Genomic DNA, 26637 nt, shown 5'->3' on the forward strand with positions numbered 1-26637 from the left:
CGGGTTGAGCAGCGAGACTCGCCATTGAAGTGACGTCACCAAGCTCTGTGGGCCACAATGTATGTTTTGTATCCATAACGTACATCCATTTGGAGAGACCATATTAAGGCACGAGCTAAAGAATCAATCGGAAAGCTCTAGTGGACCCCACCGTAGAAAACAATAGGGTGAGTAACGCTATAATTAAAAACTTCCAACGGCTACAAAAGTTTTGATCAAAATGATATTTGTGTTTTCCCTTTTTTCTTGTGTGATTTAAAACATGAACAGATTGCATCTCAAATAAACATCATGGTGGACCTTAGAAAGGTTTCAACGGTGGATGGACCGTGTGGATAAAACACATACATTATATTACAGCCTACATGGCTTGGTGACATCACTTCAGTAGCTAGTCTCCCTACTCAACCTTGTAGTAGCTAATCCACGTTGGCACCGGAGTAGTATCCTCCTTTGAGGGGCACTATGATTTATGAATTTATAAACACCCTTTATTTATTTTTCCATGTATTCTTAAATAAAAGACTCTAAAAAAAAAATAAAAAAAAAATCTAAGGTTTAAATGGACCACACCATATGAAATGTGGTCCACATTGAAGCCTTCTTAGGACCGACTATGATGTTTCTTTGCAATCCAAACTGTTCATAAGGTCACGTACAGTATATGAAGGGAAAAAATGCTAGGCCCAAGAAGATTTTAACGGCGATCGTTTAATCTCCAATGTGTGGTCCACTTGAGCCTTGGATTGGCTTAGTTTTTAGGTTTGTATTTTAAAATTACATGGCAAAATGGATGAAGAGTGTTGATAAGCCATATATCACGATGGGTCTCGGAAGCCGATCTCGGTACAAGTTACTGAATCCGCGTCTCTGGACACCTCCCTCTCTTCCACTCTCTTTCAGAAAGTCTTCTTTGACCACCTGCTTCCTCTTCTTCCTCTCTCTTACCCAAAACCAACCTTCTTCCTCCCTTCCTTCCTTTTTCCCATCTTTTCTTCGTTGCAATTTATTCACACTCCCATTTCATTTGATGGTATTCATTCCCACTTCTCCCACCCTTCCATCATGGGTGCCTGCTTCTCTACCCGCAAAGTCACTGGCTCCTCCAGCAACACCCATAGCAATTCCCACACTCCAAGAGAAAACAAGCCTTCTACAACAACAACAACAACTTCAACTGCTCAACAACTAAAGAAGCAGGGCAACCCACCACGTGAAAACCATAAGAAGAATTCACATCAGCTAAAGCAGCAGAACCAGCCCAAAGATAAGGGGCATTCCAAGCGTCCCAGCGGCGTCATCCCTTGCGGGAAGCGCACCGATTTCGGCTACGATAAGGATTTCGACAAGAAGTATTCGATCGGAAAGCTTCTCGGTCACGGTCAGTTCGGCTACACGTTCGTTGCCACTGATAAGGCCACCAAGGATCGTGTCGCTGTCAAGCGGATAGATAAGAATAAGGTTTTTCTTTTGAGAATTGGGAATTATGTTTCTTTCATCTTTTTTCTTCGTCGCCCATCTTTTAATTCTGCAATTTGGTGGGGAATTTATGTGAATTTTCAAGATTTCATCTTGTTGTTGTTGTTGTTCTTCTTCTTCTTTTTGGGTGTGTGTGTGTCTTCCCCTCCATTGGTTTTCTTTTGATGGATTGGATTTTGGTGGACGTCTTCTGGCAATTTGGTTTCTGATTCTTTTTTTTTTTCCTTTCTGCTTTTGTTGGAACCAAACCATGTGGTGATTGTTGGTGGATTTTGGGAATTTGATCTGTCGAAGAAGAAATTGGGTGTGGGTTTTGTGTTGGACGGTGTTGGCTTTTGAATTTGAAAATTTCACAACGAGATGGCTACTTTCTCTATTTCTCTTTTAGATTTGTTTAGATTTTGGTTTATTATTGTATTGAATTGCGTTTCTAAGTTTTCAATTTCTTAATGTTTTTGAGGATTCACCCCTCGGATAGCATTTTTCTGATCAATCTGTTGCGTCATTTTGCTTGATTTCTTTGAGGATTTTGGTTGCCTCGTTTTTCTAGCATGAATAGGAAGGGCTAGAGAAATCTGTTGCGGGATTGTTGTTCTGCTATTTTTCATATGATCTTTTTTCAGATGTAGGATTTTGAAGTTGTGTTAGTCCTGACCTTTAGTTAGACAACTTAAAATTATCAGGTTTTGTGCAGAATTTCAGATAATAGGACCAAGCATTTTTATTTATTTATTTATTTATTTTTGTTCAGTTTTGGAAATGGAACTTACGATGGATTTTTCTTACGTTTAACACTCAAATTTTGGGACTTTTACAAGCTGCGGTGGGAGAGAGCTTCCTTCAACTTCTGCTCGCTCCCTGAAAAATTGAATATTAAACATGATTATTTTTTATGAAATAATAAATTAATTACTGGGTTTAAATTCAACCTTTTAGCTTTTATTTACATTAGAAGAGTATACATTTTCCATCTTGGTTTTAAGTCAAGAACCTAAATATTAGTGAGGATTCAGACGTTAGAAATGAGCTTTGGCTACCTATTAGGGCTGCGTTTGGATGCTTAAGTGAATTGGATTGTGAATGTTCTATTTAATCAATGGGAAAGTAGCCTTCAAACTTCATTTAGTTTGATCACTAGGAAAGTAGACTTCAAACATGAGAAAGTAGCCTTCCAATTATTATTTTTTATATTAGGGCTGTGTTTGGATGCCAAGTGAATTGGACTGTGAATGTTCAGTTTAATCAATAGGAAAGTAGCCTTCAAACTTTCTTTAGTTTAATCAATGGGAAAGTAGACTTCAAACATGAGAAAGTAGCCTTCAATTTCCTATTAGGGCTGCGTTTGGATGCTTAAGTGAATTGGACTGTGAATGGTCAGTTTAATCAATAGGAAAGTAGCCTTCAAACTTCCTTCGGTTTAATCAATGGGAAAGTAGACTTCAAACATGTGAAAGTAGCCTTCAAATTTTATTTTTTATTTTTTATTTTAAAATTAGATCTGCGTTTAGATGCTTAAGTGAATTGGACTGTGAATATTCAGTTTAATCAATAGGAAAGTAGCTTTCAAACTTCCTTTAGTTTAATCAATGGGAAAGTAGCTTTCAAACTTCCTTTAGTTTAATCAATGGGACAGTAGCCTTCAAACATGAGAAAGTAGCCTTCAATTTTCTATTAGGGCTGTGTTTGGATGCTTAAGTGAATTGGACTGTGAATGTTCAGTTTAATCAATGGGAAAGTAGCCTTCAAACTTCCTTCAGTTTAATCATTGGTAAAGTAGACTTCAAACATGAGAAAGTAGCCTTCAATTTATTAGGGATGCGTTTGGATTCTTAAGTAGACTTCAAACATGAGAAAGTAGTCTTCAATTTATTAGGGCTGCGTTTGGATTCTTAAGTGAATTGGACTGTGAATGTTCAGTTTAATCAATATGAAAGTAGCCTTCAAACATGAGAAAGTAGCCTTCAATTTTCTATTAGGGCTGCGTTTGGATGCTTAAGTGAATTGGACTGTGAATGTTCAGTTTAATCAATAGGTAAGTAGCCTTCAAACTTCCTTCAGTTTAATCAATAGGAGAGTTGCCTTCAAACATGACGAAGTCTTTGTGTGGGCGTGCGCGCATGCGTGCTGAGGGGAATACAATTTGGTTAAGCTTAATCACCTTTCAATTTGATAGCGCATTGTATTCCAAAACACACCCCTGAAGTATATCCATTTTCAGCACATTTGGGTAACATCAACTCTTGAATGATCATACCTCTCATGGTTAAATTACTTGCCAGTAATGGCACAATGCGACATTATTATGGAGCAATTGGTGACGATCAATAACATTGTTACAGAATGCTGATGGTTGTTGAGATGTGAAGCTCCTGCTTTGGGTAAAGGGAACCTATTCAGAAATTATGATGAAATTGAGGGGATGAAATGCTTTTGAGTTTGAAGAATCTGGTAAAAAAAGGACCGAGGCAAGGCCTATAATAATGAGGTTACCGGGACAGCAAGGTTGAGCATGTAGGTTCTATTGTGGACAATACGTTAAGCAGATGACTTTCTCAGTTTTGGGGAGTTTGGGTATGCTCCTGTTAATGGTTTAAAGGAACATTATAGGACAGCCGAATCCTTGCAGAGTCTCTTTACAAAGATTACTGCAGTTTTTGTGTTTTTGTGTTTTGTGTATGATGGAGACTAATGAGGGGCCTGATGGTTCACTAGTAACAGATTAGATTCCATGTGAATGTGTGCAAGAAAGATCTTTATAGAAATGTGAATGATCCCTGCAATGGTATTGCACCCCACCGCTCGTTGCCATTCTTGCCAACCAAGTTGATTGAACCATGGTAATTCCCTCTAATAAGATATCACATCCTCCACGTGTGCATTTATTGTTCATATTCCATGGGCGACAAATGAATTGGCTGATCCTCTTGCCAAGGAACATGTTTCAAGGCCTCGTATATGTTTTTGGTTTTTCTTATCCACTATATTGATGCATTTTGTATCTTCTTTTCTTTCATTTGATAAAATGCCTTGGTATCAATCAAAAGAACCCTTCCAAGATGGAGCTTAGATAACTCTTCGTTAACACATAATGGCATAGTTAGAAATCCCTTTCTGAATCTTGATATTTGGAAGCTGCTGGGAGCATCTAAAATCCCTACTAAAAAGATTTAGCGTGTTCTCTAGTAATGTTGATCCACAATTGGGTTTAAAAAACACCATGAGAGCTCACCTTTCACTTTTATTCCCCTGATTCTTTTGAAAGGTTGTAATCATAGTCCAAGTGGCACTTCACCATGACAAGAATCTATACCCTCTTTGCAACAACTGATGCCACTTCTTGGTAACCACCCTAACCTCAACTACCAAACCATTCAAAGCTATCAGTTTTGGGCACACTCCCCATTTTGTCAAACAAAGTGCTTAGATGCTGGGGGTCAACTTTGTAATTCTCATGCAAAGAAAAGTCTATGGATATTACTTGGTACTCCCACCCAATGTTTTAAATAGCGGTAGCATGTTGCGTAGCATCGAATCCTCTATAGCGTGTAGTGTAAGTTACACGATACTTCAATTTTTTAATTTTAAAAAAGGAAAAATATGATAAATAGTAAGAAAAAACAATCTTAGCTCTAGCAAACACATACTTTAAAAAGAGAAATGAAGATTTAATTACTTTTAAAAGTGAATCATATATAAGCCAAATAGATATCTTTCGACTTAGGAAGATAAAATGATCAATATGAAAGGATTGCAAAGTGATACCTAGAGAGAGTTTGACTGCGTAACATAGGTTAATGGTTATGTATGTTTGCGTTAAGAGATGGAAGAAAGGGAATGAAATTAATAGGTGTCCAAAAATTAGGTGGTGGAATTTAAAAGGAGAAAAAACAATGTAACTTAGAAATAAATTGATGGAAGAAGGAAAGTAGAATGTCAAGGAAGAAGTAAATGTTACGTGGAATGAGATGGTTGAAAACATTAGGAAAGGGACAAAAGGTGTTTTAGGAGTATCTAAAGGTAAACGCCAATCATATAACGAAACTTTGTAGTGGAATGGCGATGTACAAAAAGCTATTAACGGGAAACATTTATGTTTCAAAGTCTGGCAAGGGACTAGATACAATGAAAATCTTGAAAGTATAGAAATGCCAAAAAAATTGCTAAAAAAGTAGCAAGTGAGGCTAAACTTAAGGCTTATCATGATCTTTACAATAGATTGGGGACGACAGAAGGTGAAAAGGATGTCTTCAAACTTGCAAAAGGAGTGAGAGGAAAGGTACCATTAAGAGCTATAATTACAGGTACTAGTTAAGGACAATGAGACCAATAACAATGGAGAAGTTATTTTCAGAACTTGTTAAATGGTAGTCACTCCAAGAGTATAAGGATAGAAGGAACCATAAACTCAAATGACGTCTGAGTCCATCAATAATTTCATAGTAGTATATCTTAATTAAAAAAAGCTTGAGAAAGATGAAAACATGAAAGACCCTTGGACTAGATGATCTACCAATAAAGGTTTGAAAGTGGATGGGAGATATTGGGTTATTTTCATTGACAAAGTTTTTCAATATGATTGTAAGATCAAATAAAATGTCCGAAGAATGGAGGAAAAGTACCTTGCTACCTATTTATAAGAATAAAGGAGATATAGCCTACACTAATTATTGTGGTATTAAACTTATGAAACATGATATGAAATTTTGGGAAAGAGTGAGTGAGCAAAGACTAAAGCATGAGATGTATTAGAAAATTCGTTTGTTTTTATGCCAAGGAGGTCTACCACTAAAGCTATTTTCCTACTCAGACAATTGATGGAGAAATATAGGGAGAGGAGGAAGGATCTCCACATTGTTTTTATTGATTTAGTGAAAGCTTATGATAGGGTCCCTGACTCCCTAGAGAGTTAATCTAATGGGTGTGGGAAAGAAAGGAGTTTCAAGAGGGTACATTGACGTGACTAGGAATATGTATGAGGTAGCAGTAACAAATGTGAGGGCCACTAGTGGAGAGAAAAGTGACTTCCCAATTATTGTAGCCATGCACCAAGGGTTGGACTTGGTGTTGAGCAGTGGGATTACCAAAGTCTATTTGTAACTCCCATAAAGATCTCATCTCATGCCCAAGCAACTTGTGATTTCTCTATTGCTCTAAAATTAGGTTTTAAGAGGTTCCAGGGAAGGAGGGAGAGCTTTCCTATTATTTCATGATCACATGCTACACTAGGGAGGCCTTGAAATACATTTTTGGCCTACGTATTCACTGTGATTGGAGTTTCACTGGTTTTCCAAAATAAGATGAGGGAACTTTTCAAGAGCTAGGGGTTCAAGGCTGTTCAAGGGAAGAGGAACAAATAATGTGGGGAATGGTTCATGTTGCCCTTTTCTGGGAGATAAGGAAACAGAGAAATAGTCGAATTTTTACCGATGTGAGATTGGTGAGAGGATGACATCTAGCAAAATCAAGTGGGGACTTTCATTAAAAAGAATTTAGAGTGATCTCTACTTTTGATGTTCTTAGAGATTGGATGATTGTCATACGTGGTGACATGTGGGATAAGTCGGATGACCTGATTGCTTACCGTCGAGAAGCCCACCTGGTGGGTTCTAGAGGATATACTTTGATGGATCTTGATAGGATAGCCCAGGAAAATGCTTGATTTGGGGTGTTCTGAGAGATGACAAGGGTGTTATCCACGTGTTTTTCTGGCCCTTGAGTGAGGGAAGCTGGTGAGGCTGTGGCCAAGGTTCTTAGGGAGGTTTCGAGAGTATTCTCTAGCAATTTCTCAGTAGTGGTGATCAATGAAGGCGATTGCAGCAAGTGTTATATCACGGGTAATGAGCCATGGAAGCTAAATTTTGTATAATAAGATATGCCTCATTGATTCCAGGTTAAATGTTTTGTTTTCCCATGCTGGGGACAGGAGAATGAGATTGTTGATGCTCACTCTTAAGCTGTTAGCTGTGAGATTCTGTCTTTGGAATTCCTTTCCCTGTAGATTATCTCTTCCTAAGTTTCTTCTTATCTCTCTTTTTCGCGCGCGCACACACACACACACACACACAGATTAGCCTATATGGGCCTTTCAAGGCTTTTCAAGGCTTTATTATGAGATGTTTTGCACAACCTTACACCCAAATCTGTTACTGCTTCTCTTGATGTTTTGTTCAGCTATAGATGGAACAATATTTTGTTGGTCGCTGGTGATTAGGGGGAGAAAACTTGCATTTGTTTCCCTTAATGAAATTGGAGAAATGTCATCATTGAGGGTGGTTTTAGAACTACATGCTACAGCTTTTGCTAGATGATATCCCTTTGTGTGCAATGAAGTGTCTGTGCCTGAGACCCATCTTGAAATCCCATACCTTGTAACTGACTTGCTCAAACAATTGAGAAGGTAGCTTGCCCTGGCTTGCAAGTAGAAGTTATTCAGTTTTTCATTTTTTGTATTATTTAAACTTCTTTTTTTTTTTTTTCTGGCATTGTATGAAAAAAAGATAGAGCAGGAGTTGAACTTACCAGCTGTTTTTCACAATAAATGTTGCTGTTGATTTTCACCCATTTCCCCTTTGAATACTATATTCTCTCTTGAGTTGAATGAAGGTAGATATTATGATTACCTTAACATGGCTAGAAATGTTGTTGCCTGAAGGTCTGGAAGAATGGTTATGCATTGGTAATGCTCATTTTTTGAAGCATTTGTTATTAATGGTTTTATAGAAGCATTTCATTTTGTTGGCAGATGGTTCTTCCTATTGCTGTCGAGGATGTTAAGCGGGAAGTCAAGATACTACAAGCCTTGACAGGCCATGAGAATGTGGTTCAGTTCCATAATGCATTTGAAGATGATTCATATGTTTATATAGTTATGGAGTAAGAATCCTTTATCAAAACTTTGGTATCTTTTATTGGATTCTGTTGAAGATTCTTCTCCAGTTTCTTGCTTTCTTTACATTTCCATTATCCCTCTCTCTCATACTTTATTTATTGATCACATAAAAGATATACAATTTGTAGTGTGACTACAATATGGACCTCATCATAGCAAACGTCTGTTATGTTTAGGCTTCATAGTAGCATAGAAACTAGATGGCAGTGATCTGATTTCTTATATGTTTCTTTATCAGGTTGTGTGAGGGCGGTGAACTGCTGGACCGCATACTGGCGAAGTAAGTCTGCATAACTCTTCTTGTGCCTGTTCCTTTGACTGTTATCTCTGTAATGCACTTATCTTTGCCCTTAATGTTATGATATTTCTTTGGCCATGATTGTGTGTGATGTGTTAATTCATCATCTGCTGCTTCTTTTTATTTTTCAAATGGATCATCTGCTGTATCTTTTATCATTGCTCTTCTTTCTTTGTTTTGTTTTGTTTTGTTTATTTATTATTATTATTATTATTATTATTTTATTTTTCTGTAATTGATTTCTAAAATCTTAGGTTTACTTTGGATAGCACCAATGTTTTAAAACTTGATTTTGGCTGAAACCAACCAGTTGCATGGTGACTCGTGCCGAAACATACATGTTTGAGTTCTGTCTCGGTTAGTTCTCCAATGAACTGAATCACCTCAGTTTCAGTGAGTTTTGATTCCTTGGATAACCATACCATTGATGGCTTTATGTTATTATTCATGGAGTATATTATCTTATGAAGAATATTTTCAGCACACTGATTCTGGAACTGGTTCTATTTATTCAGAAAGGATAGTCGTTATACTGAGAAAGATGCAGCAATAATAGTCCGCCAGATGCTCAGAGTTGCAGCACAGTGTCACTTACATGGTTTGGTACATCGCGACATGAAACCTGAGGTAATAGTCAGATAACAGTCGGAAGATGTTAATTTCTGGTTCATGGAGTCATCCTAGTTTTTGCTTAGGGTTTCGCTAATGTCTTCATGGGGACGTTAGCAATGTTCCCAAGGCATTTAAATGAACCATGGGATGCCCAATCATCAATCGGGATGGTTCATTCATTAGTACCGTTGGGAGCAAGCCATATTACAAAAATCATGCTGATCGGATGATCTAACCTTCTCGCGAAGGCCATTTTGTTACAACAGTATGTTTTTTTTTTTTTTTTTTTAATGAGCCATAGATCGCATGGTTAGAATCATCAAACCAAAATGCTACCTTCGAATCATAAGCAATACAAAGTGGAATCTATCAAATAGATGGTTCAAGATGATGATTGGACCTATTTTGTATATACCTTTATTTTCCATGTTATTTATTGGATGCTTATGATAATCTGATTGGTGTTATTTTTGCACAATAGTTTGTCCCTAATTGTGTGAAAGAATGAGCTGTTCAAATTGACAATTGGTCCTCCCATGCATCTGTTAAAAACTTTGGGGACATTGCTAACGTCCCCATGAAGAATGGTAGCAAAACCGCTTTGCTTATTATTTAAGAAACTAATGTAATATATTTTCTGTTTAGAATTTTCTTTTCAAGTCCACAAAGGAGGATTCACCGTTAAAGGCAACAGATTTTGGTCTGTCAGATTTTATAAAGCCAGGTCAGTCTATAACCTGTTCTGTTCTTTTGACTTAAATCTTCATCAGTTTAATCAAAAATAAATGTGCATATAACGATTTGAAATGTTTCGGAGATAGATTTTTTTAAAACCACTGTTTATGTGCATGATGGTTGAAATAACACTGGGATAATGCAGGAAGGAAGTTCCAAGATATCGTTGGTAGTGCTTATTATGTCGCACCGGAGGTGCTGAAGCGCAGGTCTGGCCCCGAATCAGATGTTTGGAGTATTGGTGTGATTACATACATTTTGCTTTGTGGAAGGCGTCCCTTTTGGGACAAAACAGAGGATGGAATATTCAAGGAGGTGTGGTATATTCTGATTTCCAGTTAAAACGCACCGACTTGTACTCCCAGTTTGGTAGGCGCCTAAAAATGAGTTCATCCCATTTTAGTTAACAGTAGTTATGTACTAGAGATCAATCTCTAATGCATAATATCTGTTAGCTAAAATGAGATGAACTCATTATATCTTAGACCTCGAGATCTCTATTACATAACTATCTTTAACTAAAATGAGATGAACTAATTATTGGTGTCTACCAAACAGGGCCTTAGGCTTTCTTATTCACATGGTTAAAAAACATTTTCATGTTTACTTTCTTTTGTGCCACATGTTTGAGTTGGAAATAAGCTGAAGTTCCTGTTTTCATGTGCATGCTATGTTCTATTTTGTCCCTTCATTCTCTGCTTTCTTATTCACATGGTTAAAAAACATTTTCATGTTTACTTTCTTTTGTGCCACATGTTTGAGTTGGAAATAAGCTGAAGTTCCTGTTTTCATGTGCATGCTATGTTCTATTTTGTCCCTTCATTCTCTAAGCCACGTCCCCATTAGGAACCTTGATGTTGATTGCAAAATTTCTTGTTAGATCTGAAAATACTTTTGTGGGATAATTCCCATTATGTGGCATCTGTCGTGGAGCTTGATCATGAAAGGGGCTGAAATACTCTTCTCGAGCATGTGCATTCCTCAGCGTGACACAGTTATGTTGCGGACTGTTGGATTCATTCTCATCCTCATGATCAACAACACATGCTTCTGAGTCTTCAGTTGTGCTACGTGCAAGGTTAAAGCATCTGCCTGCCTTTGTGCTGAGCTTTTTTCCTATGGAATCGGCTACTGGTCCTGTGTCTGTTGCACCCTGCGCTTGATATACTGCATCCTCATCCTATGAAGTGTGGTTCAACAATCGAATCAAATAGCTTCATGAACTTCAACTCTGGTACTGTTAGTGCAGAAACTTAAGTCCTAATACAAAATTATGCAGCCTCTGAATGGGTCAAAGTGTTGATCTGGTCGGAAATGTGCTAATGAATGAGAAAACTCCCATAGGAGGGAAACCGGGAAGAAACATGTGAAGATCTGTGAGCAACTCAATGAAGATCTATGCGCAACTGGATAGATTTGGTGGTGAGATTGGCAAGCAATCTCAGCAACAATCTTTACAATCCAATGAGCACGCAATAGGGGCGTTCCCTTTGCAGTAAATTCTGACACAAGTCTTAGTTTCTTAATTCATCAATTGATACAAATAGTCATCCCAAAACCTACATCCCCTAACCTACTTCGACTTGGGTCTTTTAAAGATTTGTTACTCTCCTTGTCATAATGCTAACTCTCTATGTAACAATCAAGCTCTTATTAATTGAAGTTCAACAAAAAGGGAAAAAAAAAGACTAAAAAGGAAATACTCCAGAAAAGAATGTTCAGCTAGTGTGCGTGGGTCCCATGGTTGTGGGTCTGCGCTAGTCCAACCAATCTCTAATCAAGATGTTCTCATGTCCATGGACTAGTTTCTTGACCATGGTGATGCCGATCATGATCAAGGTGTCCAGAATCTTCAGATGCCTTTTGTTGCGAAATTGTCAAGGTTTGGAAGTCCACCAGCTGAAGTCACATGGTGTGGGGCCTGTGCATTCCACACATATTTCAATCTGGCAGGCGCACAGTACCACACACCCTAACCCAATGAGTGTTACAATTCCGATCCTTCCAGAGATCACTTCTGTAAACATTTTGGGCCCTATGTGGGCTATGTCACTTTAGGCGCGTGTGAAATTCACATAAAATCAATTTGAACTGCCCATCCTAAACTAATCTGAAACAATTTGTTTTTCCTTTTTTTAATTGAACTTTTTCTCTAAGCTGAAGCTCGGATTTAACACCTTCTTGAAGTGGTGCACATACACGCAAGTGTTTCATGAGGTTGTGTTGGGGATATTGTTGGCAAAAAATAAGAAATAATGGAAAAGAAAAACCCGAAGACCTGAACCATAGGATGCAAAGTGCCATGATGCTTGAGGCACATGCCTTTTGATTGATATCCACCTTGACACTGAAGACGTTGCCCCTTATCTTGAGTGTGCCGTGGTTGCTGGATCTGAAACACTGGAAGCTAGCACCTCATATGGAAGGCTTTCTCTGATAGGACACCCTCAGAGACAAAATATATAATTTACTATTTGGCAGGTGAAACTTTTTAATTCCAAGTGTTGGTCTTCATATTCTTTCTTAATTGCAGGTTTCTCCTGTTCCTAGCCTTAAAAAAAAAAAAAAACTTGAAACCTCATGTAGTCTTGCAAACTAATCATCCACTTGATTGCTTCATAATCTTAGCATTTCTTTAGCATTGTCGTTGCCATTTTTTGGTTCAGAATCTTTTGGAAATCTTGGTTTCAATATCTTTTGTCAACATATGAGCTTCATGGTTAATATGTTCTAGTTTAGCATATACAATCAGAGCTGTTGATTAATTTTATGGAATTATACTATGCAACAGTAATAGTAACATGCATGGTTTTGTTTGTGTTGCAGGTTTTAAAAAACAAGCCTGATTTTCGCCGCAAGCCCTGGCCAAGCATAAGCAACAGTGCTAAAGATTTTGTTAAGAAGTTATTAGTGAAGGATCCTCGTGTGAGACTGACTGCAGCTCAAGCCTTGTGTATGTATCTAGTTGCATCAAAAGGATTAAATAGCATTTAGTAGACATGTCTCTGGACAGTTGTATGATTTAAAGTAGATAGGGTACAAAGGGAACTTAGGGGTAGCACGAATAGTTATAAGATGAGGAAAAGTAGGCTTAGATGGTTTGGCCATGTGCAACGGCGACCAAGAGCTGTGCCGTTCAGAAGGATTGAACTGGTTCAAGTTGAAGGCTCTAAAAGGGCAAGAGGAAGGCCCCAAAGGATGTATGTGGGGATAGTAAGAAAAAGATCTGATGACCTATGGTTTAACTGAGGATATGGTCCTCGATAAAGTGGAATGATGGAACAGAATTCCTATAGCTGACCCCAATTAGTTGGAATAAGGCTTAGATGATGATTTTACAGGTTGAATGACTTGAAAACATCTTCTCTTACTTCTTAGATTAACAAATTTACTAAGAAGTTTATAGCCTCGAATTATCTATTCCTTTTGCTGACACCATACCATGGTGTCAGGAATGTGTGCTTATCAAACTTCTTATCTATTTGATCTGAACTATATGGTTGGATGGGTTGATGGCTGTATTTTCTTTCTTTCAGTTTTACTTGTAAGTTGATTGGAAATATCTTCTGATCAATATTCTTTCTTCCAGCACATCCATGGGTGAGAGAAGGGGGAGATGCATCAGAGATCCCTGTGGATATATCTGTTCTATCCAACATGCGTCAATTTGTGAAATACAGCCGTTTGAAACAATTTGCTCTTAGGGTAAGAAATTGTCTTTTGGTTGAAATCCTTTGGAAGAAAAAAGAAAATATTTCTTGTTACCATGACTTCTTTCAGATAGTTCAGAAGGATTCTGATTTGGTTGTTTCTCGATCTTTTTAAGGCATTAGCAAGTACACTAAATGAAGAGGAGTTGGCTGATATCCGCGATCAGTTTGATGCAATTGATGTGGATAAAAATGGATCAATTAGTCTTGAAGAAATGAGACAAGTATGTCTTTCTTCATATTCTTAATATGGATGCAAATTTAATAGTACTTATGAAATTATTAATTTATTTTTCTATGGTGCTTTCGGTGCAGCATGCACTTTGGGGTATTCTCCTTTTCTGTTTCCAAGGTTGATTATTCATTTTGTTTTTTTTTTAGTCATTATATGCTTGGTGTAGCATTGCATCATGTAATGTTTGGAAACATATTTATTTGATCAAACCATAGATCTAGGCACGTTATGAACAGATTCATTAAGGAGCCTTAAAATCTGAAAAGATATTCTATTACTGAAGTTCTCATCATATTTAAAAGCCTAGCTTTGGCAGAAATGTTTCCAACTTTTCGCCATGTTATATCAAACTTGGATCTTTAGGTACTGGCTGATAAAATTATGAAAGTAGTCTATGTGGATCACTTAGGCATGAAGCTTGAACCATTGTTTGCCAATATGTTGAAAGCTAAGCTTTGTTTCCAACTTTTTCACCTTTTCCTACCAATTTTGGATCTTTAGTTACTGACTGACGTAAGTAGTCTGTGTGGATAGATTATGCATGAACTTGAACCATCGTTTACCCGTTCTGCGAAAGAGTGAGCCCACAGTTAAGATGACTCGATTTATACTATTTTTGCTATCATACAATACTGCGTGCAAGGGCTAAACCTTCACTGGTTGGTCCATGTTTTTGCAAATAAAATGGAAGAAAATATGACTCTATTAATCATTAAAAAAAGAAAAAAAAAGAAGAAGACTAAAAAAAAAACAAAATAGATCTTGTATTTCTTATAGATCCATTATTATTATTATTATTTTCAATAGAAGAGGGCAGAAGTAATGGAAAGGCCTTTAGTTAGATGACAGGTTTTCTTGTGTTGGGGCTCAAGGTGGGATAGCATGTGTTCTAAGTTCTAACTAAAGATGGAACTTTGAATCAAGTGGCGTTCAACTAAAAATATAAAATATTTTCAATATGGTTGTAGAGAATTGTGGTGTCCCTTACTGGGCTCATCATCATCTGCTTGGCCTTTCTCCCAGCCATTTGGGTTGGCTGCTATCATGGTATTCAAAATCGGTTACGTAACGGTAATGGTCATAACCGTTATGCATTACTGGGTCGAAACGGCCGTAACGGCCGTTACAGAAAAACATGCTGTAACGGTCTTGTAACGGCCCCATAACGGTCCAGGAAGAACATTGTTCAAAAAATAGAAAATGGCTGTAACGACCGATACAGGGGGCTGTGACAGCCGTTACGGCCCGTATCATAATGGTACTGGTGGTGGCCGTTACGGCCACCGCTACCGTTACGGAACACCTTGGCTGATATGTTCTATTAGAGCTAGAAAAATTGAGGGGTGATCTTGATATCTCAATTTAGAAGGGCCCTTTCCACAAATTTTCTGTTAGATGATTTATAACGTAAAACCCTAGAGGTTGTGTCATGTGTCTGGTGAAGTTCTTGATCTGTTCAACATCTATTGGGTGATGGCTTGATCGATTGCGTCTTTCTTCTTGAAGTGGCATGAAGCTTGCCACCGCTAAAAGGGAAGATTTTATAGCATCTATCCATGCTTGCTGGCCTATTGTCAATATGGGCGAAGTAATGACGGAACATTCCCTAGTCTAGCAAGCTTGCCGGGAGAGGAGTTTTTGGAGCAATTATGAAAGTGGTTGGATGGTTCAAATACTCTAGCATTTTTTGAAATATGCCCATTGAGTTTTTGAAGAATTAAAACGTTGACACCACCTTGTGAGATGTTATTTCAGTGTCTTTCAGCATAATGACAGAACTTACAATACCGAACACCACCTTGTGAAATGTTTTTCTGTCATCTTGGAGCAGAATTACAGATGCCTAGAACACTTGTCACCACCTTTCGAGATGTTCTTTCAGCTCTCTGACAACAGTCGTCTGTCTCATGCTTTTCCCACAGTACAGGAATAGTGTTGCATGTTATAGCCTCAAACACAAATGAACATTTGAACCTGCTCTTACTTTTTGATTCTAACAAACAAATGTTTGGTACTGAACCTTTAAAACACCATGAACATCTACCACAGAAAATTACTTAATTTGAATATTTAAGGTTTCTCATTCGCTGCTACAAGTTTTTGGTTTTGTGATGCATAAACAAAGAAAAAAAAATCCTCACCTGCTTTTGTTTATGGCTCGAGCTCAGAAACAATCTCTCCAAAAACAGCACTAGCGAATGCTTCTTTGTTAGAATGGAGTATTGGATGATTTGTAATTAATTCTTTATTATATATTTAGATGTAAATCATAGATAGAAGATATAGATTTGATGGTAGTCTAGCATTCTTGTTGGAATCTTTTGCAAAAAACGTAGAGATTAATAGGCATTCTACTGCTGGTCATTAATCTAGTACTCTATACCATTATGTATTTTACACTATTGGTATATAATCAGTTTCTTTCAAGTACAGATTAATGTTCTTTAACATTAGTTCATATCGTGGAGGTCACATTTGTCCTTTTATTATCGTCATATTTTTGTTGGTCACTGTGCAGGCCCTTGCCAAAGATCTTCCTTGGAGAATGAGAGAGGCACGTGTTTTGGAGATTCTTCAAGCCGTAAGCCGATATTCCCCTCATTTTCATCTCAGTTCTATACAATATGTCCTCCTTGGTGTGATTCCATGTTTTCAATATTACATATTCTTTGGCTACTTCATAAGTGTCTTTTTCCATGGTTCCACAGTTAAGGTCACCACCTTCGACTTGTTTGTACTACTAGAAATAGGGATGGAAATGGGCCCAGGCAGCGTGCCCCTGTAGGGCCGGGCCAGCAGCCCTAAATTTGGTCCGAGGGCAGGACCATGGGTTGCAATCTAGGCCCAGTGTCCAGCTGGGCCTGGCCAAGGCCAATTATGAATAGCCCAGCCTAGCCTGCCTGATCGTATTCTCCTTTTTCCTTGGTAACTCCCCTACTGTATACTGTATTGAATTTCATAGAGAGTTATTTGGATGCTCCGGCTGCATATGATGTTTGATACACAGGCACTTAGAAATGGTACACATGGCATTTTTTTTTTTTTTTGGAACAATGATGATATAATATAAAAAGGCCAAAGCCAGCATATATTAACTTAAGTTAAACTGAATAAACTGTGGAAACCACTCTCGATAACCTACCCTCCAAAAATCAGATTGGTTGAACAATCCTGACCCCTAGTTCATAGACCTTGTTTGTTGAAATAATACCATTGGATATTTTTCAGTTTTAACCATCCAATAAGTGTCCACCAATCTGATAGTTAGTAGATCAAATAAGCATAATTTTTGGTTTATGGTACATCTAAACTGGTATTAATAATCTAGATGGTTCCATTTGATGCCATGTGTGCAATATTAATTTCTAACTGCTTGCATATCATCCATCACACTCTGCCAGAGTATCAAAGTGTTTTCTTTTACTCTTTTGGTAATGTAGAGTGACACACACACACATACATGCACACACACTGTCAAAATGGGTGAGTCAATGAGGGCATTCAATATAGAGGCCAGTTCCCCTACAAGTGCTTGTTAGAAGTTTATTCTACTAGTGTTGCACGTGGGTCCCACAAATCATGTAATGCAGCCAGCTTGTCCAACAGAATCACCCTACCATGAGAGTTGGATGCCCAAAAAATCAGGCTGATCCAACCATCACATGGGCTACCATGTGAATTTGGAGTTTTTTAAATGGTTGTCAATTGTTTTCTATGGTGTGGCCCACCTAATTATTTTATAAGCCTGATTTTTGGGAAATCCCATCATTGTGGTGGGGCTCAGTAATTCACTGTTAGATGGCATATACACAGTGGTAGGACCCACTGTAGAAAACAATGGACAACCATCCACAAACCTCCAAATTCAGATGGCAACCCGCTTGATGGTTGATTGGCCTGATTTTTGAAGCATCCAACTTTCATCGCGCACTGACCTTGATGGATGTGTTAGATGTCATATGCACAACCTGGTGGCCATACTTGCAACACCTACAGAATAAGACACTTAGGACTTTAGAGGAACCAGCCTCTTCGTATTACTATTTGGAGAAAAAAAATGCAGGAGTTTGCTAATTCCACATGTGTGTGGGAGCCGTACACATCCACACGTAGGCACATTGTCACAATTTGACATGTGTGGGAGATCTAAGCTTTCCATTTAATAGGTGAAATACACTGTTTAGATATTTTGGAAGAAAAATTAGACAATTTCACACCCTAGGTGGTCCAAAGCATATCAAAATAAATGAATGGCTAGCAAAGAAAATTGGAATCGTCAATTTACTGTGTGGCACACTGTAAGTGTGAAACTGTTTGATTTACTAGGTCAAATATCTAATCATTATTTCCAACCTTATGGAAAGCTTAGACATCACACTCGTGTTTCGTATTTGCACATCTATCTGCATGTGGATGTGCATGGCTCTACACTTGCGTGGAATTAGCAAACCGAAATAACCTCTGGAAAAAAAACACAAAAATGCTGTCTTCGTGGGTTTAGGTTATGCAGTCTCAGGTCAAGTGTGAGCCTGGCTGGCCCTTAGGGTTAGGGCTGGGGGTTTTTTAGCCTGATTAGGGCCTGGGCCAGGGCTCAGTGATCTAGGGCCGGGCTAGGGTCATTGCCATCCCTAACTAGAGAGTTTGCATGCAGTCGAATTGTGGATAATGGTTAAAATTTTCAGGGTGATAGAATTTCCAGAATAGGCCTTAGTGTGATAGTGCTTTCGGAATCTACATCCACATGCAAAGATTCAAGCTTCTGTCTTTTAATGGGCAAAATATGACTTTTTGCACAGCTACAGAGTTGATCGAGTTTTGTTCCATTGAAATGAAGTTTGACATATTTTCTTGTTCAAGGAAAGAAAGAAACACTGAATCATTTAAAAATAAAATAAAATTGGGGCCAGCTACATGAATACTGTCACGCCATTCCACTCTATTAAGGGCCATAACTTCAGTTAGACTATAGGTCATGAAGTCTTTTTTACTACCTCTTCCTGCATCCTTTTGGGCCTTCCCCTTGCCCGTTTAGAGCCTTCAACTTGTACTGACTCCTAACCGGCATGATTCCTGGTCTCCGTTGCACATTGACCAAACCATCTAAGTCTACTTTCCCCCACCTTATTACCTATTGGTGCTACTTCCAAGTTCCCTGAATGCAGTCATTTCTAGTTCTATCCTTCGTGTCTTGCCACTCATCCATTTTAACATCCTCATTTCAGCTACATTAATCCTATGAGCATGTTATTCCTTAACTGCCCAACATTCTGTCCCATAAAGCATGGCTGGTTTTATAGTTATTCTATAAAATTTCCCATTCAGTTTGAGTGGTACGTGATGATCACATAAAACAACAGAGGCAACATGTTCTTAAGTCTGCAAGTTTTAATAACTGCTGTTAATACATTTTCCAAATAAATAAGAAACATCACAGAAACCCCCTTGGCCCTAAAGCAAAGGAGTGAGGGGCTTACCTGAGCAGTGGGGTGGTTGGCTCCTTGCAGCATTTTCCCTTTTGAATGATAATGGCGGTCAACAGTGGATGTGTATGAAGTGGAGGAGATGAAAGGACGACTGATATAGAATCGCTGAAGTCAGTGCTTGTTTCTGAGATATGAATGGGTATTAGTTAATGCTGTTGCATTTCCTCTATGGAAATGGAGATCCATTCACTAGATTCTAAGGAGGAAATGCAAGCATTGCTGTGGAAACGTAAATGCATTTTCGAGGTAAACGCCTTGAGTTCCCTGTTTGTGACATACAAGGAACTTACCTGTTGTGCCCTCAGTTTGTACATGTGAAGCCATTGTTAGTTTATCCAAACCATTGATCTAATATATCCATTTGCGTATATACATTTTTGGTATGTATGTGCACGCACATGTGTGCATGGGTCTGTTTTGTGCGTTGGTTTATGCAAGCTGCTGTGTGTGTGTGGATGTCGAGTTTTATGACAAACGAGGAACTTCCCTGTTGTGCACTGAGTTTGTATATGTGGGGCTATTGTTGGTTATCCCAGCCATTGATCTGATGAGCTCCATCATGGGTGGACCATGCCCAGTTAATCTCCTCAATTGATCCAACCTAACCTTTCCATTGTTGGCATGCAAATGCATGATTAAGAAGAAATGCACCAACAATCCTCAACCAATGGAGAAAAGACCGAACATTCGATGGCTTGTATAAACCAATTTGGGGGCGTGGTCCATCCGTGGTGGGGGCCATCTGATCATTGGCTTGAATTAATCAATCATGGGCCCTACATGTACAAACTTGGTCACAACAAGTTCCCTGTTTGTTGTTAAAGGGGAATTGGATCTCCACATAGTTCGCACATACATACATACATGCATATGCAACAAAGTGTGATGTACCTATGTTTGTAAGTGCACACACCTATTCGCAGTGGGCACCAAACAAGCTCACGTGGATATTCTGAATGTCCCCAATCAGAAATACAATTGAAGTGCAAATATATCAGATGAGTTGTGTTGTAATGATCATTGCATGCTGATTGTAATTAAAGTTACTTGGCAGGGAGTTAGAGATTATGAAAATTTACAATAGTATCTGGTTCGTTGTGGCAGATTGATAGCAACACGGATGGCTTGGTGGACTTCACTGAGTTTGTGGCGGCAACTTTGCATGTGCATCAATTGGAGGAACATGACTCTGAGAAGTGGCACCAACGCTCTCAAGCGGCTTTTGAGAAGTTTGATGTTGATAGAGATGGATACATCACACCCGATGAATTAAGGATGGTACTTTCCAAAACGTTATAATTGCCTTAGACATTGTTTCACAGGAGTTGCTTCTCAGCTCACCAGGATGTCTTGACCTATGGGACCCATATAGAGATGGTTGGATGATTAAATTGTCCATATTATGGCAGTTATTGTGGATGGGCGAGTAGATTGATCATACTGAAAGGATGGTCTTGACCATTGATTTGTGGAATTGAATATGAACCACTGAAATTTTCTATTACCTGCACTTAAATGTAAACATCTATGGTCGGAGTTATTCATTCAATGAGATCAATTTGTTCTATCCATTCTATCACCCGGAAGATGGATGATTCCCATTATTTGACCATCTCGGCATGTGGGCCCCATGGTACGACCCACCCTGGATGTTCTTCAGTCCCAACTGCACAAGCTCATCAATTTGTGTATGTTTAAAAGAGGAATTATTAGTCTTTCACCTCAGCAAATGTCTAGTTTGCAGAGTCACATGAGCTTGTAGTTTGTATGTGTACTGGAGCCCATGTTCAGATTTCCAGACAGTTGCACTGATGACCCCCACCATTGATGAAGGCTACTAAAAGCTCTCCTGTGTTTCAAGATCCTAACTCCTGTATCTCTTGCCTGTTTCTGTTGAATGTGGACCTTAGATGTACTTTGTTCGTAACCATTGATGTATAGGCAGTTGATTGAAGGATTAGGATCTTCCAATTTTGGAGATTTCTGGGGCATCCTCCATTAACATTCTGCCCGTCAGATAAACAGTCTTGATCACAATACCATGCACCTCACGTTGTACAGAATCCAGTGCAACATTTCCTAAGACTTGGGACTTGATAATCCCCATTTGAAAAGCTTCCTGGTTAAGAAACCTGTGGTATTTCTGTTTCTCCGCCTCTGGCCCTAATAAAAATTGCACCATCTTTCCCAAAAAAAAGAAGAAAGAAACTGTGGTATCCATATGTAGGATGGACACTGAATCAATCACATGGTGGAGAAGAAAGAAGAAGAAAAGATAAACTCTGGAAAAAAGGGCCGTGTAAAGAAGCTAATTCTAACAAACAGCATTCATCATAATCTAAGCCTTATCCCAATTAATTGGGGTTGCCTACATGAATCCTGTTTGGCCATAATGTCATAGGGTTTGGATTCATGATGGAAGTTATGGTATAAGGTTGACACAGTCTGCCAACCTGACGCAACCCTCCTTTATCCTAGCCTGGGACCGGCAATGAGAGCAGAAGACTCCCACTGGTACTACAATGTAATAGACTATTGCATTGTTTGATTAAATTCAAGCACTATCTAATAGTCTATTACTTAGGTTGATTACAATTACTAGTCAAGATTTCAAACCCATACTATCTAAGGTTGATTACAATTGCAAGTTAAGATTACAAACCCAAACTATCATTTTATATAAAAACCCTAAAACAGAAATGCATGGTGCACAAGAGGACCACCTAATTACAGTACACCCTCACCCAATAATATCCCATATGAGTAAAACAGAGTGCACACTCTCCTGATTCATCCGAGATGGTTTTCGATGAGAATTATCTAGGTCTTATAAAAACATTATAACATTATGGTGTATTTGGAAACCTACTATACTTGATTCAATTGTCAATGGACGAACTGTCCTTCAAGTTAATTTTAGCCTGGAGGTGCATTTCACTTGCCATTTGAAGCTGGGACGGTGGCAGAAGAGCAAGTGAGCAGCCATCAAATTGCTCTAAATGCTATTTTTGGAGTACTTCAATTGGGTAGGAAACTTCATTGTGGTTCTTAGAGTCTGAGTGGTTTTGTTGTTGTCATTTGCAGCATACAGGTTTGAAGGGCTCCATTGACCCGCTGCTAGAGGAGGCCGACATCGACAAAGATGGGAGGATAAGCTTGTCGGAATTCCGCAGGCTTTTGAGAACTGCAAGCTTGAGCTCACGCAACGTGCCCAGTCCATCCGGTTTACGCAACTCCAGCAAGTAGACCATATGGAGATGGTTGATGAGAAAAAGAAAATAGAGGGTTGTGGGAGATCAAGCCGATGCTCATTTTGCAATCTCATAGACTACATTGCAGCCATTCCTGTGTCCCACCTCATTTCATGTTTGCGTGGTCAACTGAAGAATAGGAAATCAATGGTTAATCTGCATGGCCTCATCAAGACCATGTTGCTTCAAGAAGAACCCGGTTTCCCAACTTTTCACCGACGAGCAGTTCCGGTAAAATGTTCTTCCACACACTACTGTACATCCTTAGGCTTGAAGGGGCCTCTTTCGTCTTGCTTGGCAAATGTAATGTGACTACATCTATCAATGCCAATTTGGTGTTTCGAGCTGGTAGCATCTCATGTTTGTGTAATGCAACATTTTTCGTAATTCTATTTGTTATTTTCCTATTGCATTTTGGAACTTTAGCTGTCATGATACCCTACCTGTGAAAACTCGGGTTGAGATCAGGTTGACTTAAAGATATGACTGGACTTGACTCGATATTTAATTAATAATTATGATCAACCCAAAGACTTCGCCCAACTTAACTCAATTTTTAATGATCATAAATTAAAATATTTAAAAACATAAAGAAGATTAAAATAGTGTTTTCTCATGTAAGAATTGTAAAATGAAATTATCTAACAGCAAATCTGTCTAGCTGGTAGAGGGGCATCACTTAATTTTATGAACTACAAGTTTGCATTCAAGCATCATATCTGAGTTGAGTTGACAAGTCTTCTCGAGTCTGGGTCGAATCAGTCTCAAAACCAAGTTTCCTCACTTGACTCGCAAGGACTCAGTGGAGTTTTGAGTCGAGTCTGGTGAGTTTTGGAAGTATTCATGGGCTAGCTTTTATGCTGTATGCAGTTTTGCTAACTATGGTTTAAATGCATCATCAAATGTGAACAAGTCGCAATATTTTGTATTGAGGCCTTGCAGAAAACAGGAACCTCTGAAGAGTTCACTGATATCCTCTGATGGAGCCCCGATTTGCATGAAGCGAAGCATTATTTGGGGGGGATATCTCAGCCATTTACGCCTGCCTGCTATGAGATGTTTAGTTGAAAAAGCATGTTCACCTGGTATAAAGGTGCCCCTTGCTAGTAGTGGATATGACACTCTTATCTATATTTCTTGAAACAATTCTCTAATTTTTGTCACCTCTGTAATTTTAGCATGTTTTGAAAGGCATTTTAGTAATTTAGGTAATTCCAAATACTAAAATAGAACTAACTATAAATATTTTGAAAGGCCTTAAAAGTGTTAGAGGTATATTCTCTTTTACATGAGAGTTCCTCTTTAATTAATTAATTAACTGAAATTACTTAAAAGCCCTTAATAACCAAGTGGAAAATGGTTTTATAAGGTTACTTATGTCTTTTTACATGTTAGCATTTAATTTTAAATTACGTGCATGCCCTTATAGTTGGACACAAACCGTTACTCTCGTTGGACTTGGCTTGGATCGAAAGCTGGGTTCGGGCCGAGCAGAGCCTTTTGTTTTGTTTTTTTGGATCCGAGCAGAGCCTTTTGTTTTTTTTTTTTTGAGTTCGATTTTTTTTTTTTTTTTTTGGATCCGAGTATATATATATATATATATATATATATATATATAAAACACCCCCCCTCGTAGAATCGCCTGCCCCTTTTTCTATCAAGTTTTCCCTTAGACCTGAGCCCGTCCTTTCCCTTTTTGCCCTAGCCCGATTCGAGCTCCCTTCTCTCTCTCTCTCTCTGACCCAGGTCCCGAGTGGCCGGCCTGGACTGGACACGGAGTTGCTCTTAATGGCCGTCGGGCTATCCTGTTCTCCATGACACGGAGTTGCTCTTAATGGCCGTCGGGCTATCCTGTTCTCCATGACACGGAGTTGCTCTTAATGGCCGTCGGGCTATCCTGTTCTCCATGACTGATAGCCCGATCGTCCTTGTTTTCCATCTCATTTTAATTTTGGGCGCCCGCTCGAGCTGGACATCGAGTTGCTGTCAATGGCCGTCAGGTCATCCCTGTGCTCCATAACTAACAGCTCGGCCGTCGAACTCAGCTACTGTAAATGGCCGCCCGATTGTCCCTATAATTTTTAGATTGTCAGTGGCCGCTTCAACTCGAACTCAGCTCGAGCTTCGGACTGAATCGAGCCGACCTCGTGCTGGGGTAGGCCGAGTTGTGCCCAGCTCGGCTTGGTTCGTGTCCACCTCTACAGTGATGCCCTTGGTAAGTTAAATTCCTGAAAATTTATTTCAATTTTTTTCTTAAATACACCCAAGGTTCGGTGGGAGCCACAAAATGCACCCCTTTTTAAAAACTTACTTTTTAATACCTGAAAATGCCTACTGGTGCTTTTTATTTTTTACAGACAAAATTGCCCTTGGGTCTTTTTCTCTACCCATCTCTCATACCACTATTATCTAAATCTTCTTTTACTATTGCACTCCAATTATCTTTTACACTTTCTGACTATTCTTTTCGGCGGAAACTCTCACCTTAGAAAATTGGATTCTTCTTCCTCTTTTTACATGTTATGTAAAAATATACTGCTTGAGAAGAAAATGAGATGTAAACATATTGAAAAAATTTCACTTTTTGAGAAAGAGTCTTTTACCAATACTTTTAAAAGATGCATTTATCTTCTTTTTGTAAAGATTTTGCTCAGGAAGAAACAAATTAAAGGAGGTGAGATACATAAAAAAAACTCCACCTTTAGAAGACAATTTTTAATTTAATTTAAATTTTTTTTTTTTTTTCTTTCTGCAAAAGATTCACTTAGATGGCTCCACAGTTGTATAGAATGTATTATTCATGAGCTAGACTTTGGGGCACTTTTCAAAGGTCAAATGATTTCCAAATGAGATTATTCTAATGCTATTTGAAAGCTCATTGAATTATCTTTTCAATACGTCCAAGATCACTCTAATTAAACCCATAACAATGGATTTATGACTATTTTCATGAGATTTTTCAAAGTTAGAAAAGCCATGATCGCGATATAGAATTTTGGCCCACCTTTGAAATGTGAAACAAATTTTAAATAAGATGATTCTGGTCTTATTTGAAAACTGTCGAATTATCTTTCCAACAAGATGTAGATCACCTTGATCTGACTTATAATGAGGGAGTTATGATTACTTTTGTGGGACAATGTAATATGGACTTATAAAAGCGGGGACAGTGTTAAGATATCATGGATTTTCTAGCGTCACATGATCTCACAAAATGGTCATGACTCTTTTATTACATGTAGGATTGAGATGATCTTGAGCTTGTTAGAAAGATAATTTTTTAAGCTTTTAAAGAGAACTATAATCATATCATTTCGTCACTATTTAACTTTTCAAAAGTGCGCCCAATGTTCGTAATGCAATTGATAGCGATGCTGTTTTTTCAGCATCATGCGATCTTGTGAAAATGGTCATAACTTCCTTGTTACAGGTTGGATTGCGATGATATTAGGCTTGTTGGAAAGATAATTCAACAAACTTTAAAATATGATTGAAGTCATCTCATTTGAACACCATTTGACCTTTAAAATTGGGGGTTAAAAGTTCAGCTTGCGATCTTTATTTTTTCAGCATTTTGTGATCCCGCAAAAATGATTATAACTCCCTCGTTATATGTCAGATCGAAGAGATCTTGGATTCATAGGAAATATAATTTGATGATCTTTTAAATAAGATTAGAATCATTTCATTTGTATACCATTTAACCTTTCAAGAGAGGGCCCAAAGTTCATAACGTGATTACGACTACTATTTTACAATATCATGCGATCTTAGAAAAATGGTAATAACTCCCTTATTACATGTTAGATTGGGGTTATTATTGAAAAGATAATTTGATGAGCTTTCGAATAAAAGAAGAATAATCTCATTTAGATATTGTTCGACTTTTAATAAGTGAGCCCAACGTCTAGATCTCGATAACATGTTTTGAAAGTGGGCCCAAAA

General features: G+C 38.3%; 1 protein-coding gene across 1 annotated transcript; it reads left to right on the forward strand.

The window, feature by feature from the left end:
- The first annotated feature begins 844 nt into the window (after positions 1-844).
- Positions 845-23104, forward strand: LOC131237361 (calcium-dependent protein kinase 18-like). The gene is made up of 12 exons (XM_058235078.1): positions 845-1461; positions 8222-8352; positions 8607-8648; positions 9182-9293; positions 9924-10002; positions 10159-10328; positions 12840-12966; positions 13603-13718; positions 13840-13947; positions 16477-16539; positions 20546-20719; positions 22526-23104. Exons 1-12 carry the CDS (start codon positions 1066-1068, stop codon positions 22685-22687), a joined length of 1680 nt encoding a protein of 559 aa, XP_058091061.1. The 5' UTR covers positions 845-1065; the 3' UTR covers positions 22688-23104.
- Positions 23105-26637: the final 3533 nt, after the last annotated feature.

Source organism: Magnolia sinica, chromosome 2 (genome assembly GCF_029962835.1).
Source record: "Magnolia sinica isolate HGM2019 chromosome 2, MsV1, whole genome shotgun sequence".
NCBI lineage: Eukaryota > Viridiplantae > Streptophyta > Magnoliopsida > Magnoliales > Magnoliaceae > Magnolia > Magnolia sinica.

Excerpts from the sequence above, each read along its gene's own strand:
- LOC131237361 (XM_058235078.1), top strand. The coding sequence starts at position 1,066 with ATGGGTGCCTGCTTCTCTACCCGCAAAGTCACTGGCTCCTCCAGCAAC. Across the intron at positions 1,462-8,221 it reads AGCGGATAGATAAGAATAAG|ATGGTTCTTCCTATTGCTGT; the intron begins GTTTTTCTTTTG and ends TTTTGTTGGCAG. Across the intron at positions 10,003-10,158 it reads GTCAGATTTTATAAAGCCAG|GAAGGAAGTTCCAAGATATC; the intron begins GTCAGTCTATAA and ends GGGATAATGCAG.